The 18,364-nt window shown below is 44.8% G+C and overlaps 1 protein-coding gene across 2 annotated transcripts in view; it reads left to right on the top strand.

Moving 5' to 3' along the window:
* Nucleotides 1-18,364, top strand: part of RALGAPA2 (Ral GTPase activating protein catalytic subunit alpha 2) — a 685,399-nt gene that overhangs the window by 263,867 nt on the left and 403,168 nt on the right. For both annotated transcript variants that reach the window (XM_082251348.1, XM_082251349.1), the window contains one exon: nt 13,751-13,944. In XM_082251348.1, the coding sequence (XP_082107474.1) occupies nt 13,751-13,944 (194 nt within the window). The remainder of the gene's footprint in view (nt 1-13,750; nt 13,945-18,364) is intronic.

The following is an 18,364-nucleotide window of genomic DNA, read 5'->3' as shown; positions in this document are numbered from 1 at the left end:
AGTTTTTTGATAAAAGGTTTGTGTGAAAGTTCTAGAGTTTACAAGCTAGGCTACATATTAGGGATGCACCGAAATTTCGGCCGACAATGGGCCTATCCCATTTCGGCCGAAAATGGGTTAAAATGCAGAAATTAATGGCCGCTTGAGGAAGGAGGAGGGCGCAGCGCAGATTTGAAAAGATGCGCCTCTGGCCGGCCCCCCGCCTCTCAATGATGTCCCTACTACTGCGATCTCTGCATTAATGAACTAACAGTCCGAGCGGGAGGGCGGGGGGAGCGGCCGCTAATAGATATAACTATGTGAGCTTCACTTCACTTCATTTCCCTGTCAGCGGCACGATGTCCATGAATGAACTGACACTCCGGGCGGGGGGGGGGAGCGGCCGCTAATAACTATAACTATGTGGGCCTTCACTTCCCTGTCAGAGGAGATACATGCCTGACAGGGAAGTGAAGGCTCATATAGTTATATCTATTAGCGGCCACTCGCCTGCCCTCCCGCCCGGTGTGTCACTTCATTCATGGACAGATCGTAGTAGTAGTGACATCACTGGGAGGCGGGCGGCCGGCCAGAGGCACGTCTTTTGAATAATGGACACCGGAGGAGCTGAGTGAGTAGGAGAGGGACGCTGAGGCTGATGAGGGGGGGGGGGAGGGGGGGTGATAGCTGAGGCAGTTTACCACTGGTATTAGTATTATGCAGCATGAGGGGGTTAATGTATTGTCACTGCTGCATTAGTGACCGACCAGTGGCAGTTAATTAACCCCCTTTGTGCTGCATTAGTGCAACCAGTATCAGTGTTAATTAACACTGATACTGGTTGCACTAATGCAGCACAAAGGGGTTAATTAACTGCCACTGGTCGGTCACTAATGCAGCAATGACCAGCAGTGACAATACATTAACCCCCTCATGCTGCATAATACAAATACCATTGGTAATTAAATCAACCACTTGCCAACCCGTCACAGTACATACACTGTGACAGGGTGGCAGCGACAGGTGTATGTCGCAGCCTGTTTTTGGTGTATGCCCCTGTTCTATCTAATTTAAAATTATTTGGGGGAAAAAGACATTTTCGGTTTTTAGCCAAGGGCATCCTGCATTTTCGGTTTCGGCCCAAAATTTTCATTTCGGTGCATCCCTACTACATATCATTGAAAATTGATCAATCCTGATGTACTGACTACCTATCTCATTTCCTGAGGCCCTAAAATGTCAGGACAGTACACATACCCCCAAATGACCCCTTTTTGTAACTATGGCAGTCCAAGGTATTTAGTAAGAAGCATAGTGAGTTTTTTGAAGTTGCAATTTTTTTGCCCACAGTAGTTTGGATAATAAAGATTTTTTTTATTTTCTTTCCACAAAATTGTCATATTAATAAGTTATTTCTTACACATGGCATTGATAAATTTGTAATTACCCCCCAAAATATATTCTGCTACTTCTCCTGAGTATGGCGATACCACATGTGTTAGACTTTTCCATAGCCTGGCCACATACAGAGGCCCAACATCCAAGTAGCACCATCAGTCGTTCTAAAGGCAGCACCATCAGTCGTTCTAAAGGCATAAATTACACATTTCCTGAGTACCTATCACATTTTTGTAGGCCCTGGAGCACCAGGACAATGGAATTACCCACAAAATGACCCCATTTTGGAAACACCCCAATGTATATTCTACAAGGCATAAGGAGTCTTTTGAAAATTGAACAAGTTTTTTGGAAAATGTGGAAAAAACATTTTTTTTCCTTTTTTTACACAAAGTTGTCAATTTTTTTAAGATATTTCTAACACATAGCATGTACATACCAATAATGAAACCCTAAAATACATTCTCCTACTCCTGAGTATGGTGAGACTTTCCACAGACTGGCTACATACATAGGCCCAACATGCAAGTATCACCTTAAGGCTTCTAACACATAGCATGTACATACCAAGAATTACACCCTAAAATACATTCTGCTGAGCGAAGGGTAAAAAAATAAAAGAATACCTGTGGTTTAAGCAGGGAGGAATATTGTCCCAGCACAGAAAAAGCATTGGTCCAGACAGCCAATGGAAATATCCAGGAATTGTTCAGGAACAGAGATATGCCAAAGTATTGGTCCTGGCAGTAGTTCAGGTGGCAGGCAGAGGCATGGCCAGTTCAGGTGGCAACAGGCAGTACTATAAGGCTTAGGGCCTTGGTCAGGTAAGAACTGAGGACAGGGGTAGAGGCTTCTCCCACCCAAATCTCTTTGAAGCCTCTGAGTCTCCAGACCCTAATCCGAGAAAACCCAGAGAAAAAAAGTTTTCTCCACTCAGAAATTATTTTCTGGAGCCCCTCACATATGTGAGACCCCTGTGCTGTCTTGAATCCCACTAATTCATTGGCAGGACAAAGGATCAGTTCAGGAGGCAGGCAAAAAGCATGGTTATTTAACATGCTGAGTTCAATTCACGTGTAAGGCAGAAACATGGCTGGCAGAGGCATAGTCGATAAACAGTCTGGGTCATACACAGAAATAGCGGAAACTGGAAAAATATCTTCACATCATAGTCAAAGGGTCATACACAGAAATAGCAGATAGTGGAAACTGGAAAAATATCTTTACTCACTAATAGTGTAGTGAAGCGTGATAAATCCGATAGCACTCTCCAATACAGGGGCCTGGCTGGGAGGGACATTGGGGACAGTAGTATCGGGTGTCATGGCGAATTCCTCTACTTAAACATACACAACATTCTTTTGGGGCTTTGCGGCCTGTGTTGGTAGGAGGGAGGATATCGGGGAAGTGCATTTCATGAAGGCTTGCTAATGTATCGGAGCAAGTTTGTTCAGGGGCATGGCCATGGGATAGATAAGGGCTGTGATCACTATCTCTTGAAATTTTGGATAGGTTGGGGATCTTTGGGTGCACTTGGGAAAAATTACATGAATTCAACAGGGCTAGTTGAATCAAATATATGGCAACTTTCTTATACTAAAAAAGTCATCTCATGGTGGCCAAGTATGTCTGCATCAGCTGAGCGTTAATATCCACCCCCCCATGAATAGGTTATATTCATGTATACGTTTTGGCTTCTGGACAAGACCTCATCTTGTCTGAAGTTCCACCAAGGTGTCATCATGTATTGTGGAAAGGATGTAGACGTCACTTTTATCTCCCCACTTTGGGGATATTACCTCTTTATTCTGCATACTGGCTTTTTCCCCTCAATTCAATTTCTTGGTGACCAATCTCATCTCTGTGGGAAGACCTTGCAGTTGGACTGTGCTGTCCCACAGGCCACAGTCTTCTTTAGGTAGAGATGGCGGAAAAGTGGGAGACTCCTGTAGAAATTGTCTACATATAGGTGGTAACTTCTCCCAAACAGTGGTTCTATCAGCTGCCAGACGATTTTGCCACTTGTCCCCATATAGGTAGGGTATCCAGGGGGTTAGCTGGCTGTCCTTTCCCGCATAAATTTTGAAATCAAATGTGTAACCTGTGGCCCTGTCGCATGCCTTGTAAAATTTTACCCCATATTTAGCCAGTTTACTGGGGGGGTATTGCTTAATGCCAAGTCTCCTGGCGATGTGGACTAGGGATTCATCTACACAAATATTTATATCGGGGGAAAATGTTTGCTTGAAGCTGGAGCAAAAAAAAAAATTGATTAGGGGTCGAATTTTGAATAATTTATCATAATCCGGATGATTTTGAGGGAGGCACTGGGCATTGTTGTTGAAATGTAAAAATCTCATTATCATTACGTAATGGGTTCTGGGCATCAAAGAGGAGTAGACTAGCAAATGATGGATAGATTTGGTAGGCCAGTAGGAATGGAGTTCATTTTTTTTTTTGTCAGCCCCATGTTGAGGATTAGTCCAAGGAAAATTTTAAATTCTTCCACGGTGAGGGGTTTCCAAACATAAGGGTGGGCATAGGAAGAATCCGGATGACTGACAATATGTTGGCTGGCGTATAGATTACACTGCTCCACAATGTAGTTCAGCAGATCATCCATGAAAAATAAATGAAAATAATAAAGTGGCGTTACATTTTCTGATTGTATTTGAGGGCCTGGCTGTGCTGTAAAAGAGGGAATTACAGGTTCTGCCGAAGTATCTGGCAGCCATGTAGGGTATATTAATACATCTGGAAGGCTAGTATGGGCTCTGCCGAGTTGTAGATGGGATGCTCCATTACTACTATCTGGCCTATCATCTAGGAATGTTGCCCTGCTTGCGCTTATTATTATTGCGCTACTGGTGGATGCCACAGGATTTATTACACTGCTGGTGGATGCCTCAGGATTTGTTTTGCTGCTGGTGGGTGCCTGCGCCTGCTCAAATCTCCTGAGCCTCTTTGTTAGGATCCTGTCCTCCTCAGTTTCCATATCAGAGCCACTGTTTTCTACTGGCTCATACTCGCTATCCGAGAATGACGGAAAAAGTTCCCCACTGCTCTTGTCCGACATACTCTGGAGTATATGGAAGGCCTCCTTGCTGCTAAATAATTTTTTAGCCATGTGGACAGATGTGCGCAGATGATTCCTGGGACAGATGTGATAGAAGTTGATCACTGGGATGTGGCAGATGTTCACTGGGAAAGATGTGGCAGATCACGGGTGGATGTGGAAAATGTTGACTGGAACAGATGTGGCAGATGTTGACTGGGATAGATGTGGCAGATGTTGACTGGGACAGATGTTGACTGGGACAGATGTGGCAGATGTTGACTGGGACAGATGTGGCAGATGTTGACTGGGACAGATGTGGCAGATGATCACGAACAGAAGCTGCAGATGATCACGAACAGAAGCTGCAGATGATCACGAACAGAAGCTGCAGATGATCACGAACAGAAGCTGCAGATGATCACGAACAGAAGCTGCAGATGATCACGAACAGAAGCTGCAGATGATCACGAACAGAAGCTGCAGATGATCATGGACAGATGTGGCAGATGTTCACTGTAACAGATTATTTTACTGGGGCAGATGTGTGATAGGTGTTTTCACTGTGTTGGGGACACTGTTTTGGGGAAACTAGCTGGGTGATCGGTGTGTAAAAAGCAGTAAAACAGCTCAAAACTCACTGAACCCGTGGCTAGCAGCACAGATCGTCTCTTCTTAGGAGAAGAGCTGATCGCCGTTACAACGACTTTGTTGACATTACATGATGGCTGTGATTGGACCCAGCCATCATGTAACCAGGAGGGCCAATAAAGAGCTCTCCTGCCGAGCGGTGTCGTGCTGTGTCCAGTGGAGGACACAGGCACACCGGGATCACGCAGCTACGTGGGTACACGGCCGCACAATCTCCCTCCTTTTGAAGGACATTCAGGAACGTCCACTCAGAAGGAGGAAGCTCCCCCTCGGCCGTTTATGTGCAGTGGCCGGGTGGGAGAAGGTTAAGAACATCATCGCTCAATCCAGCTGGCTGTCTACATTTCGATATTACACACTAAATCCAACCTCAATTCAGGCTTTTTATTTTATTTAAATTGTACTTCAGATCCTTGTTCAAACCTTGAGGAAGTAGGAGTCATTTTCCTCTGCAGCACAGCTGATGTTCTTAACAAATAAACATTTTGAACAAATTTCAAGCAAGATGGAAGCTTGTACTCAGCACTCCTAGCTAGAGTGCTCAACATAAATGAGTACACCCCTTTTGAAAATCAAGATTTTAATCAATATCTCAATGAACACAAGAAAAATTTCCAAAGTTTTGACAAAACTGAGTTTTTTTTATAGAACATTGGTTTAGTTCATTACATGAAAGTAAGGTTAATAATATAATTTAGATTACAAAATCTTCAGTTTTACTCAGATTAGTTAATGCAAGAATGAATACACCCCACAACCAAAATTACTATATCTAGTGATTTGTATGACCTCCATGATTTGTAAGGACAGCACCAAGTCTTCTGGACATCGAATGAACAAGTTGGCGACATATTGCAACATCTATATTTTTCCATTCTTCAAGAACGACCTCTTTTAGAGCCTGGATGGAGAGTGATGATCCGCTTGTCTCTTAAAAATTCCCCATAAGTGTTGGACTCGGTTCAGATCAAAAGACATACTTGTCCACTGAATCACTTTCACCCTGTTCGTCTTCAGAAATGCAACAGGGGCCTTAGATGTGTGTTTTGGATCATTGTCATGTTGCAAAAGTGCACAGTGATCAAGGACAGGGAGTGATGGTAGCATCTTCTCTTTCAATATAGAGCTGTACATCTGTGAATATATGAAACCATCCATGAAATACAGCTGCCAGACACCAGCAGCACTCATGCAGTCCCACAGAAGGACATTGCCACCACCATGTTTCACTGTAGGCACATTCATTTTTCTTTGTACTCACCTTTAGGATACCATACAGTTTTGAAGCCACCATTTCCAAAAACCTATATCTTGGTCTCATCACTCCAGAGTCCCAGTAGTCTTCTTCTTTTTCAGCATGGGCCCTGGCAAATTCTAGGTGGGCTTTTTTTGTGCATGGGCTTTAGGAGAGGCTTTGTTCGTGGGCGACACCTATGCATACCATTCTTCTGCAGTGTACGCTGTATTGTGTAACGGGAAATGATCATTCCAGTTTGGCTTTTTACTTCTTTAGCTAACTGCAGTGAACTTGCACAGTGGTTTTCTTCAACCCTTCTCATCAGAAGATGCCCCTGTTGAAGTGTTAACTTCCGTGGATGACCTGGACGCCTCTGTGAGCTGATTGCAGTTCCATTTTTGTTTAATTTTTGTATCACTTTTACTACAGTATTCTGACTGATAAGTAAAGCTTTGCTGATCTTCTTGTTGCCTTCACCTTTCTTGTGTAAAGAAATTAATTTCTTTCCCAGGCCTTTTGACACTTCTCTTTCATGTGGTGCCAAAAGATGATCTGGTACAAAAATCAATTAATGGCTATTAGCTGTTATTGGGAGATACTATATATAATGTGTAGTTGCGGCTAATTGACTGCAGGAGTGTGCAGCATATATGCATATATGTAGAATATATCCAGCATACATGTCCACAATCCACTCTACGTTGTCACCGTCATGCAGGCACTCTCATGGGAGTAGGTAAGGATGTACCATATTTTGGGAGGAAAGATGAGTCCACATAGCGTGATTCCATAAAACAAATCATTTGTTTATTAAAAAAGAAATAAACTAAAATTTATCAACACTAAGGGTTCCAGCGTGTGTGTTAAAATGTACTCTTCACCTCCGGCTGTCACAATCAGAGCTGCGAGCGTGAATCAAGCATGTGCAGTAGTGTCCAGCGTCCTAGTCCCACTCTGTGAGGACGTAGAATGACGAAACCAGTAGGGCGGGACAAGGACGCTGGACACTACTGCGCATGCTTGATTCGCACTTGCAGCTCTGATTGGGACAGCCTGAGGCGAATAGTACACTTTAACACACACGCTGGAACCCTTAGTGTCGGGTAGACACTTGATAAATGTGAGTTTTATTTCTTTTTTAATAAACAAATTATTTGTTTTATGGAATCACACCATATGGACTTATCTTTTCTCCTAAAATATGGTACATCCTTAGCTACTTCCATGAGAGTGCTTGCATGATGGTGACAACATAGAGTGGATTGTGGACCTGTATGCTGGATATATTGTACATATAAAAAAAGCGCACTAGCTGGTTTATAAGTTACCAGCCACTCCATCTGGTGAGTCAGTTTGGGGTGATTGGTGGAAGGAGCACACAGGGTGTTTTTTTGGTACAAACTTCACAGAAGATTTTTTGCCCAGAATTTACCGTATATACTCAAGTATAAGCTGACTTTTTCAGCATGTTTTTTCATGCTGAAAAAGCCCCTCTCGGCTTATACTTAAGTCACAGTCTCACTTACCTTTTCCTCGGTCAGTGCGCATGTGTCGCCGCCGCTCGGGAAAGCCCCGTACACGTTCAGCTATTCCCAGGCAGACGGCGCATGCGCAGTGACATGTTGGCGCCAGGCGGCGCCGTTTTTAAATGTAAGGCGGAAAGGTAAGTGAGACTCCTCCGCAGCACTGCAGGTAAAGGTAAACAAGACTCCTGTACCATACCCGTATCACTGCATCTCCTGTGCCATGCCTGTATCATCTGTGCCATGCCTGTACCATCTCTGCCATATATGTGCCATGCCTGAGCCATCTCCTGTGCCATGCCTGAACCATCTCCTGTGCCATGCCTGAACCATCTCCTGTGCCATGCCTGTACCTTCTCCAGTGCCATACCTGTACCATCTCCTGTACCATGCCTGTACCATCTCCTGTACCATGCCCACAGCCCTGCATCTCCTGTACCATGTCGGCAGTCCCTGCACCATGCCCCCAGCCCCTGTTTTGGGTCTCGTGGTGGTCCAGTTGGGTCAAGTAGCTGCTGCATTTCCTACCCTAATAAGTTTTCCCAGCTTTTTGTGGTAAAATTAGGTGCCTGGGCTTATATTCGGGTCAGCTTATACTCGAGTATATACGGTATACACTTTTCTGCACTTTGTTGGATTCCTTTTGGGACTTTCAGGAATATTAAACATTGTTTATGCATTTTTGGATTTTTCAACACTTTTTTTATTTCACTGGACTTTTTCACTAATATGAATTGTTTGTTTTTTTACATATGATTATTTTTTCACTTTTTATAATCATTTTTTCACTGATCATTAGAAATTTTTGATCATTATTATTTATTAAGATTATTGCACTTGCATTTTTTTTTGATTGAAGATAATAGGATACTATAATATTGAAGGGTAGATTTGCGCTTATTTTATAGTTTGTTGATCTCTTTCATGTGGTGCCATTTTTGACAGCATGAAATAGGAAGGGGTTTTCTTTGTTAAAGTGTTACTAAACCCACAACAGTAAAAGCAGTCTGCAAATGCAGTAAAGCATGCTTGTTATACACACTGTGGAATCTAAGGGGTTGATCCTCTGCATTGTGTAAAAAGGCTGTTTGATCCAGTCTTCTCTTATCCTCTCCTCCTTCCGCTGACCCCGATAGTCTCCTGATAACATAGAGTCTATGGAGTCAGGCTGCACATGCTCAGTTTGGTGTGTATTGCTAGAGAGATTTTTGTTTTCTTGGGAAAGTGCATGTGATTAGCACAGGGCCAATCAGCACTGTCCAGACAGAGGGTCAGGGGTCTTGCAGTTTCATTGCATAGTCAGAAAACTCCTTCTACAAGCTTTAATCAGTGCTTGGCTGGACACTGATAGACGTCACAAGACTGCTCTAACTGCTGATGAGAAAAGTTATTTAGCAGTTTACGGTACCTTGAAAAAGTATTCATACCCCTTAATGTGATAGACCAACACAAAGTGGCACATAATTGTGAAGTGGAAGGAAAATGATAAATAGTTTTTCAAAGTTTTTTTTACAAATATCTAAAAAGTATGGTGTGCATTTGTATTCAGCCCCCTGAGTCAATACTTTGTAGAACCACCTTTCGCTGCAATTACAGCTGCAAGTCTTTTTGGGTATGTCTCTACAGCTTTGCACATCTAGAGAGGGAATTTTTTGCCCATTCTTCAATGCAAAATAGCTCAAGCTCTGTCAGATTGGATGGATAGCATCTGTGAACAGCAGTTTTCAAGTCTTGCCACAGATTCTCAATTGGATTTAGGTCTGGACTTTGACTGGACTATTCTAACACATGAATATACTTTGATATAAACCATTCCATTGTAGCTCTGGTTGTATGTTTAGGGTTGTTGTCCTGCGGGAAGGTGAACCTCCGTCCCAGTTTTAAGTCTTTTGCAGACCCTAAAACAGGTTTTCTTCTTAGATTGCCCTGTATTTGGCTCCATCCATCTTCCCATCAACTCTGACCAGCTTCCCTGTCCCTGCTGAAGAAAAGCAACCCCGCAACATGATGCTGCCACTACCATGTTTCCCGGTAGGGATGGTGTGTTTAGGGTGATGTGCAGGGTTAGTTTTCCGCCACGCATAGCGTTTTCCTTTTAGACCACAGAAGTTAAATTTTGGTCTCATGTGGCCAGAGCACCTTCTTCTAAATGTTTTCTGTGTCCCCCACATGGCTTCTCGCAAATTGCAAACGGGACTACTTATGGCTTTCTTTCAACAATGACTTTCTTCTTGCCACTCTTCCATAAAGGCCAGATTTGTGGAGTGCACAACTAATAGTTGTCCTGTGGACAGATTCTCCCACCTGAGCTGTGGATCCCTGCAGCTGCTCCAGAGTTGCCATGGCCGTCTTGGCTGCTTCTCTGATTATTGCTCTCCTTGCGCGGTCTGTCAGTTCAGGTGGACGGCCATGTCTTTGTAAGTTTGCAGTTGTGCCATACTCTTTTCATTTTCGAATTATGGATTAAACAGTGCTCCATGAGATGTTCAAAGCTTAGCCACTTCAGCTCCGGAAGGGTTTACCCCCTTAATGACCAGGCCATTTTTGTGATTCAGCACTGCATTACTTTAACATAAAATTGCGCGGTCTTTCGACGCTGTACCCAAATACAATTGATGTCCTTTTTTTCCCCACAAATAGAGCTTAATTTTGGTGGTATCACCTCTGCAATTTTTAGATTTTGCACTATAAACAAAAAAAGAGCGACAATTTTGAAAAAAAAAAAATGCAATATTTTTTACTTTCTGCTATAAATCATTCCCAATAAAAAATCAGTTTAGGCCAATTTGTATTCTGCTACATATTTTTGGTATAAAAAAATCCCAAAAAGCGTATTTTAATTGGTTTGCGCAAAAGTTATAGCAAATTTTTATTTCTTTTTTTTTTGTTTTTATTAGTAATGGCGGCGATCAGAGTTTTTTAGCAGGACTGCGACATTGCGGCGGACAGATCGGGCCCCTAACTGACATTTTTGACATTTTTGGGGACCAGTGACATTAATACAGTAATCGGTGCTAAATATTATGCACTGTTACTGTATAAATGACACTGGCAGGGAAGGGGTTAACATGGGGTGATCAAAGGGGTTAATGTGTACCTAAATGTGATTACTGTGTATAGGAAGGGTTCTGTGACAGGCACAGAGAGATCGAAGTTGCAGCTTAGCTGAAACTCCTGATCTCTCCCTGCCTGTCTGACAGAAGACTCGCCTGCTTTGTTTACATAAGAAGGCGAGTCTTTTGTCAGTCTATCTGACAATCGCGGGAGGAAGGCGGCGATCGCCGCCTCTCCTCCCGCGGTCTGCCTCCCTCTGTGTCTACGTGATTTTGCACAGCCCTGCCGCAGTAATACTATGGTGGGTGGTCGGCAAGAGGTTAAGATTTTTTTTTTTTATAACCTAACCCTGCTTTAAACTTCTTAACAACTTTATCCCTGACCTGTCTGGTGTGTTTGTTGTCCTTCATGATGCTGTTTGTTCACTAAGGTTCTCTACCAAACCTCTGTGGGGTTCACAAAACAGCTGTAATTATACTGAGAATAAATTACACACAGGTGGACTCTATTTACCAATTAGGTGACTTCTGAAGGCAATTGGTTCCATAGATTTTATTAAGGGCTATCAGGGTAAAGGGGGCTGAATACAAATGCACGCCACACTTTTCCGATATTTTTTGTAAAACATTTTGAAAACCATTAATCATTTTCCTTCCACTTCACAATTATGTGCCACTTTGTGTTGGTCTATCACATAAAATCCCAATAATTTACATTTTACGTTTTTGGTTGTAACATGACAAAATGTGGAAAATTTCAAGAGGTATGAATACTTTTTCAAGGCACTGTATATTTACTAAAATATTTGCATTTTCATGTTCTGTGTACTGTGGGAGACCAAATATAGTGAATGCAGGGTCCTGGTTTTAGTAACACTTTAAATAACCCCTTTTTATAATCAACTGTCTGCTGAACACCTGTTTAATGAATAATTAGACTCACCTGTAGTTTAATTCTTGTTAATTAGAATTTTGTTGTCTAAAATTTAGGTTTTCTCCTAAGGGTCCTTTCACACTGTCCGTACCGTCGACGGACTCTGTTCTGCTCAGCTGGGGATCGATCCGCCGATCCCCGCTGAGCAGGCAGATGACAGCTCCCTCTCCGCTCTGTGTGTGGAGATGGAGCTGCGGATCCCAGCTATCCTCTATGGGAGAATCGGATGAGAACGGACCGCCTGTCCGTTCTCATCCGATCCGCCAGACGGATGGAAAATAGGGTTTCCATCCTTCCGGATTTGACGGACAGGATCAGATCAGGTGGCAGCAGGTGTCAGCGGAGATGTCTCCGCTGACATCCACTGCCCCATAGGGATGCATGGGGCATCCGATCAGGTACGCCTGAAAAACTGGGTCCCTTTAACACGGGCTTTCCGATCAGGTCCCCCTGTCAGTTTTTTCTGGCGGACCGGATCAGATGCTCCATTCATCCCTGTGCGGTGGATGTCAGCGGTGACATCTCCACTGACACCCGCCGGTATCCGATCCAATCCTGTCTGTTAAATCCAGACGGATGGAAACCCTATTTTCCATCCGTCTGGCGGATTCGATGAAAACAGACAGGCGGTCCGTTATCATCTGATCTCCCATAGAGGAGAGCGGGGATCTGACAGGTCTGTCTCTGCACACAGACTGGAGATGGACCTGTCATCCGCCTGCTTAGCGGATGACAGGATCGATCCCCGCTGAGGGAGACAGAGTCTGCCGGGGCGAAAAGCCAGCGTGAAAGGACCCTAACACTTTCATTGGGTTATATTCATTTTTGCAACATGGTCTTGAATGACTTTGTTAGGAAAGATACTTTTTTGTGTGTCCAAATGACCAAATCTTGGTTGCAATCAATGGCCAGCATTTGTGGTAATATTCTTTTGTAATCTAGTGTCTCATAGAAAATGTTGATTCTTAAAGGAAAGTAAAGGTTTTCTGACATCTGTTTGGTTGTACTCATTTATGCTGAGCACTGTATATACCCAGAAATTGTATATCTAGAGAGGAGTTTGTTTGCTGTGACAAGCGAGGCAGCAGTCTAGGCCCAGAACCCGATACCTACCTTGATAACAAACTAAGGTGAGGAAAACACTTTACCCCTTATTTATTTGAATTTATCTCTACTCACATTGGTTGAGCATTATCACAAACTATCAGACCTAACTGGGACACTATAGGCCCGTACACACGTACCGATCGTCGGCAGACAAGCGTCGGCCGACGACCGATCTGCCGATTGTACGCTTGTTAGTATGATGCCTCCGACAGCCGTCAGCGCACATTCTGCCGACAAGAATCTGTCATGCAAGCATTAAAATTTTTGTATGCCGACACCAGAGCGGCCGATTGTTCGCCAGTCAGTACAGAATTCGGCCGACAGACCGCAGATTTGCAAGACTGGGCATGCTCAGAAAAGAAAAAACACAGGGAAAGTTAACCATTACATGACATCACTTCTGCAGTCGGCTGTAGTCGGCGGACAAAATTCTTGTGCTGTCTTTGCACTTTTCAACAGACACCGACAGCCCGGGGACAAAAGACGGCCGATCGTTCGCCGACGATCGGTACGTGTGTACGGGGCTTTTGATTGCAGCAGTCCATATTTTGTTCTCTGCAGAATGTCATGTGCTACAATAGAACATGTGCATTTAACAATCATACTGTTGAGCGTAGATTCCTGAGAACAGTACACTGCTGTTTGCACAGGTGTAATAGAAAACCTTCCTTCTTGTTTTGTATGAGTGTATATAAGTTTTATAGGGATTAACCAGGCAAACTGAAAGGTTTACAACATTCTTGATCTGGGAGCATTTTGTTTACTATCCACTTGTTAAAAAAAAAAAAAAAACTTTTCCTATTTTGCTTGCAGACAGCATTGAGTGCCTTGCTGGGGACTGTAGCATCATAGCCGGTGGTAATCTGTCTGGCTGGCACGCAGACTCTGCGGCGGTCCTGTGGAGGAGAATCTTGGGAATACTTGGAGACGTAAACAATATTCAGTCTGCCCGAATTCATGCAAAAGTGTTTGGCTACCTCTATGAGCTGTGGTACAAGTTAGCAAAGGTATGGCTTATGTGCCTCTTTTTTTATCTATGTGATATTAATCTGATTTTCCAATGAATATCTAACAATAGTCAATGTTTTGCTCATAGCTACCAGTCAGGTAGTGACTTTTACTTTTGAACATGCTATAGAAAAAAAGCTGTTGCTGTTTGATTGGACGGATCTGCTGCCAGCAGTTCTCTCTCTTTCCTCTCTCACAGTTTTGTGAAATAACCTTGTCTCATCATATTTTGTCAGTAACATTTCTTGATATGCATAAATACAAAGATACCTGACAGCAACTGCTTAGAAAGAAAAACCTTTTCTTTATTTACAGAAATTATCTTTTGTGAATTACCTCCTCATGTCTTGTGTCATACTACAGTTATATTGTGAAAAAGTTTGTATTTTTAAAGGGCCAATCCACCCAAAACAGATATTTTAACTTTTGATTTTCTGGAGGTAAACCACCTGACAGCTTCTTGTGTTTCTTTGGAAATCTGTTGTGTTGTCTGCACTTAAGTTCCTTTGTCAGCACACCTGCTGTGTCCTTTATGCTGGGTCCCACTCTCCTTGGGTTTTTAATGTATATTCTACTATGGAGAATGCAGCAGCAGGTGCTAGAACAGTTGGCCATGAACACCCAAATCTGCCAGGTGAACAGAAGCACAGTCAGGATTGAAAGCACTGTGATCTTGCTGTTGGAGTTTCTTAGTCGTAAAAGAAGCTCCGGATGCCTCAGCTCACTTGTATTTCACTTAAGGCTAAAATATCGCTTTTGGGTGGACTAATCCATTAGCTAGTGGTAAATGAACATAAACTCTTGAAGACTTCTTCTGAGTGGCTTGTATGTTTTCATTGTTAACTTGCACATATTGAAATGCCATTGTCATCTAGGTATTTATAAATGCTTTCTTCTGTGATGAAATAGGGGTCAATTCAATAATAGCTAAACTCAGTATGATTTTTTTGCTTTAAAATAACTCATGTGGTACTTAACACAGAAGTAGTCAATTTGCTTTAAAAAAAAAAAATGCATTTTCTCTTTCGTTCATTGACGGACACAGCTCCTGATCTTCTTAACCATTGGGTTATACTGCCCCCTACAGCAGTAGGACGCAAAGCAGAAAAAAAGTCTGGCTATGCCTATGGGCAGTCCCAGGGGGTATACTCCCTCTCCCTGCCTAGTCAGGAGTAAGGCCCTCTATCCTTGCTGGGATCTCTGGTCCTGGCAAATGTTTTCTTTTTAGATATACATTTTTTTCTCCTGGATTTTTCCTGTGAGATCTACAATCAATTGTCGGACTGGGCGATGGGCTGGATAATTTAAATCCAGCGGTCGCCCCAGTCTAGCTAGCAAGCGCGTGCAGACCTCAGGACCGCGTTAGGTCGGCTGCGACATAACCCCACCAGATGGAGGCTGGCCCGTGAGTTAAACGCCTCTCGAGGTCGCATACGACCGGGTCCCAGCCTGTGTCGCAGCATTCCTCCTGGCCGACAGCCCCCCATTTCAATGAAGAGGAGGTTCTGTCTGGAGCGTCTGGTTCCTAGGATGGTAATGAGCTGTCCCCCCTCTCCCCCTGGGGGGGTTTTGGGGTGGACATGGGCACCTCCATTGGACGGTCGGACCCCCGAGTTCCCCCTCTTCTGTGTCTGGTGGTCCCTGTGAGCCCCCCCATCTGCCCCCCTCCCCTTATATGGGTAGTGTGGTGGTTTGGCCTACCTCCTGGGGCTAGGGCAGGGTACTGTATTGGCGATGGGGGTGGGGGAGCTGTAGCTGCCACGGTCCCTCCCTTCTTGTCTCCTGGATCCCTGGGAGCCTTCTGGTGCTGTGCGGGGCAGCCGTTTTGCCTGTAATACATGGTGGCCATGTTTGTGTAGTCCGGCGGCCATTTTGCATTAGTCCAACATTGAAAATAGTGGCAGCCATGAGGAGCCTTCTGGGTGGCGATTTTGGCTGTGGGAGCCCCTCCTTATCCCCTGGTGCTGACTCCTGGTGTCTGTTCTGTGGGGTGGAGAGTCTGGTGGGGTCCTCTCTCTCTGCTGCAGGATCGTCTGGTGCTCTATTGCTGACGAGCAGGTGGTGCTGCCAGTGCGGTGGGGGTGTCCCTTAGCAGTGTTTTGCACTTTTTGAGGGGGTCGCCCTATTTGCTCATGGAGTTCTTGGAGCACGTTTCCCCACCCACCTGACCCCCTCTCAGAGGCTGCAGGCCTGGAGGTGTTTTTTGGGTGGCGGACTAGCTAAAAGCGCCCCCAGCCTTCCCCTGCCTCATCTGTCTCCTCCTGAATTTGATTCAGCCGCCGCAGACGTTGCTCACCCTGCGGGGTCTGTGACTACGTGTCCTTAATTTTCAAATAGTGAGCATGATTCCTCCAATGCTGTAGCTGCGCACGAAAAGGTGCTGGTGGACACACCGATTGTGTGCGTGAGACTTTGAAAATGGACGCAGTTCCCTTTGGCACCCACAAGCCATCTAGGGCAACAAAGGGGTTTCACTTCCCCCCTATTTTGACAGAATTGTCGCAAAATAGTGGGGACAGCCAAAACGTCCCATTGTGGTCCCTAAGCAATTTGCAATGCAAAAAAAAATGGGACTGTTCGACCGGTAGTGGATTCCCCAGTTTCCAGATTGAAGGCAACCATAAATCCTGTTAAAGAGTCTCCGGCTGACAAAGGCGGAGGCCGTGGCCCGCATTATGTTCACTGTTGCTAGTTTGGCACTTAGGCCAGTATTCACCATTGCCCTGGTGTCGCAAACTCTGACCGAGTGGGCTAAACTTTTACGCCATGACCTGTTGGGGAGCAGCTACCTGCCTTTGCTGAGCTAGAGGACCAGTTAGTCAAGTGGCTGCAGTTTGTCTGCGATGCCTCTTTGGATGCGGCTCCCATGCTTGCTAGAATGTCTGTTTCGGCAGTGGTCCTTAGGCGTGTCTTTTGACTCAAATGCTGGTCTGCGGACCAGACTTCTAATAAAAAAAAAAAAAAAGCCTTAAAGAGGAAGTAAACCCTCCTCAGGAAGTTGTACCTATAGGTAAGCCTATGATAAGGCTTACCTATAGGTACTGTAAATATCTCCTAAACTTGCACCGTTTAGGAGATATTTACCTTTAATGGAGCCAGTGACGTCACTGGCGCATGCGCTCTGAAGGAACGGCTGATCGTGCCGTTCCTTCAGAGCCCCGTGCCGTGACCGTCGGCTCCCGCGCGCGTGCGCGGGAGTGACGTCACCGCGGCTCCGGCCAATCAGATGGCCGGATGCTGCGATCCCGGAAGACGGGCGACATGTCATGTCGCCCGTCATACAGGTAAGAGAGCGGCACGGCGGGGGCTCGTTCTAAGGTAAGTATTTCATAATGAGCTAGTATGCGATGCATACTAGCTCATTATGTCTTTCTATTGCAGGTTGTAAAAAAAAAAAATTTTTTTAAAACGAGTTTACAACCTCTTTAACCGATCTCCCTTTTCAAGGAGATTGCCTGTTTGGAGCTACCCTGGATGACATAATTAAGGGTTTTGCAGGTGGAAAGAGTGCCTTCCTTCCGCAGGCTGTTGAGGGCAAGGATTCTCGTCGTAGACGTGGCCCGTCCTTCTTGGCTCACAAAGTTTTTTTCGTCCCTCAGGGTCGGCTGACAAGGGATCAAAGCCTTTCAAGACCTCCTTGGGAGGATCCAAGTGACCTTGCTCTGGCAAATCTAGAGCGTGTTTCTCCAGACCCACAGACAAGACTCATTCAGCATGAAGGTGCGCCTTCACCTGTGTCTGGGGTGGTTGGGGACGTCTTCGATTGTTTCCGGACACGTGAACTTCCTTGGTGCAAGACAAGTGGGTCCATGAAGTAATGCAGAAGTCTGCTCTGGTTCCTTACACAAAGCTTGACTACCTGAGTCCTACTCTGGATTTGACTAGCCAGAGTGTTCCTTCCTCTGAACAAACTCCAGAAACTGCATGCTGCAATTCATGTTCTGCTGTCCAGCAGATGGTCATCCCTCCGGACTTGCATGCGGGTGCTGGGCCTGATAGTTTCTACCTATGAGGCGGTTCCGTTTGCACAGTTCTATATAAGGGTTCCTGTAAAGGGAGATCTTGGCCAAATAGGACAAGTGTCCAAAGTCTCTGTACAATCAGATCAGGCTGAGCCGGGAAACAAAAAGGTCCCTGATCTGGTGGCTTTGTTCTCCGGCACTTCAACAGGGTAAATCCTTTTTCCCATTGTATTGGACAGTGGTCACTATGGATGCCAGTCTGTTTGGGCGGGGAGGCGCCCTCGGCCAGAGCTCTGCTCAGAGTGTCAGGACTTTGGAAGAGTCCAGACTACTGATCAATGTCCTGGAACTCCGAGTGATCAGACTGTGCCTGGATCACTGGAAGGATTGTCTTCAGGGGTGTCCAGTGCGGATTCAATCTGACAACACTAAGGCCATGGCTTATGTCAATCACCAT

Source organism: Pelophylax lessonae, assembly GCF_965119305.1.
Source record: "Pelophylax lessonae genome assembly, chromosome: 3".
Classification (NCBI taxonomy): Eukaryota; Metazoa; Chordata; class Amphibia; order Anura; family Ranidae; genus Pelophylax; species Pelophylax lessonae.
This window is presented reverse-complemented; position numbering and strand designations above follow the sequence as displayed.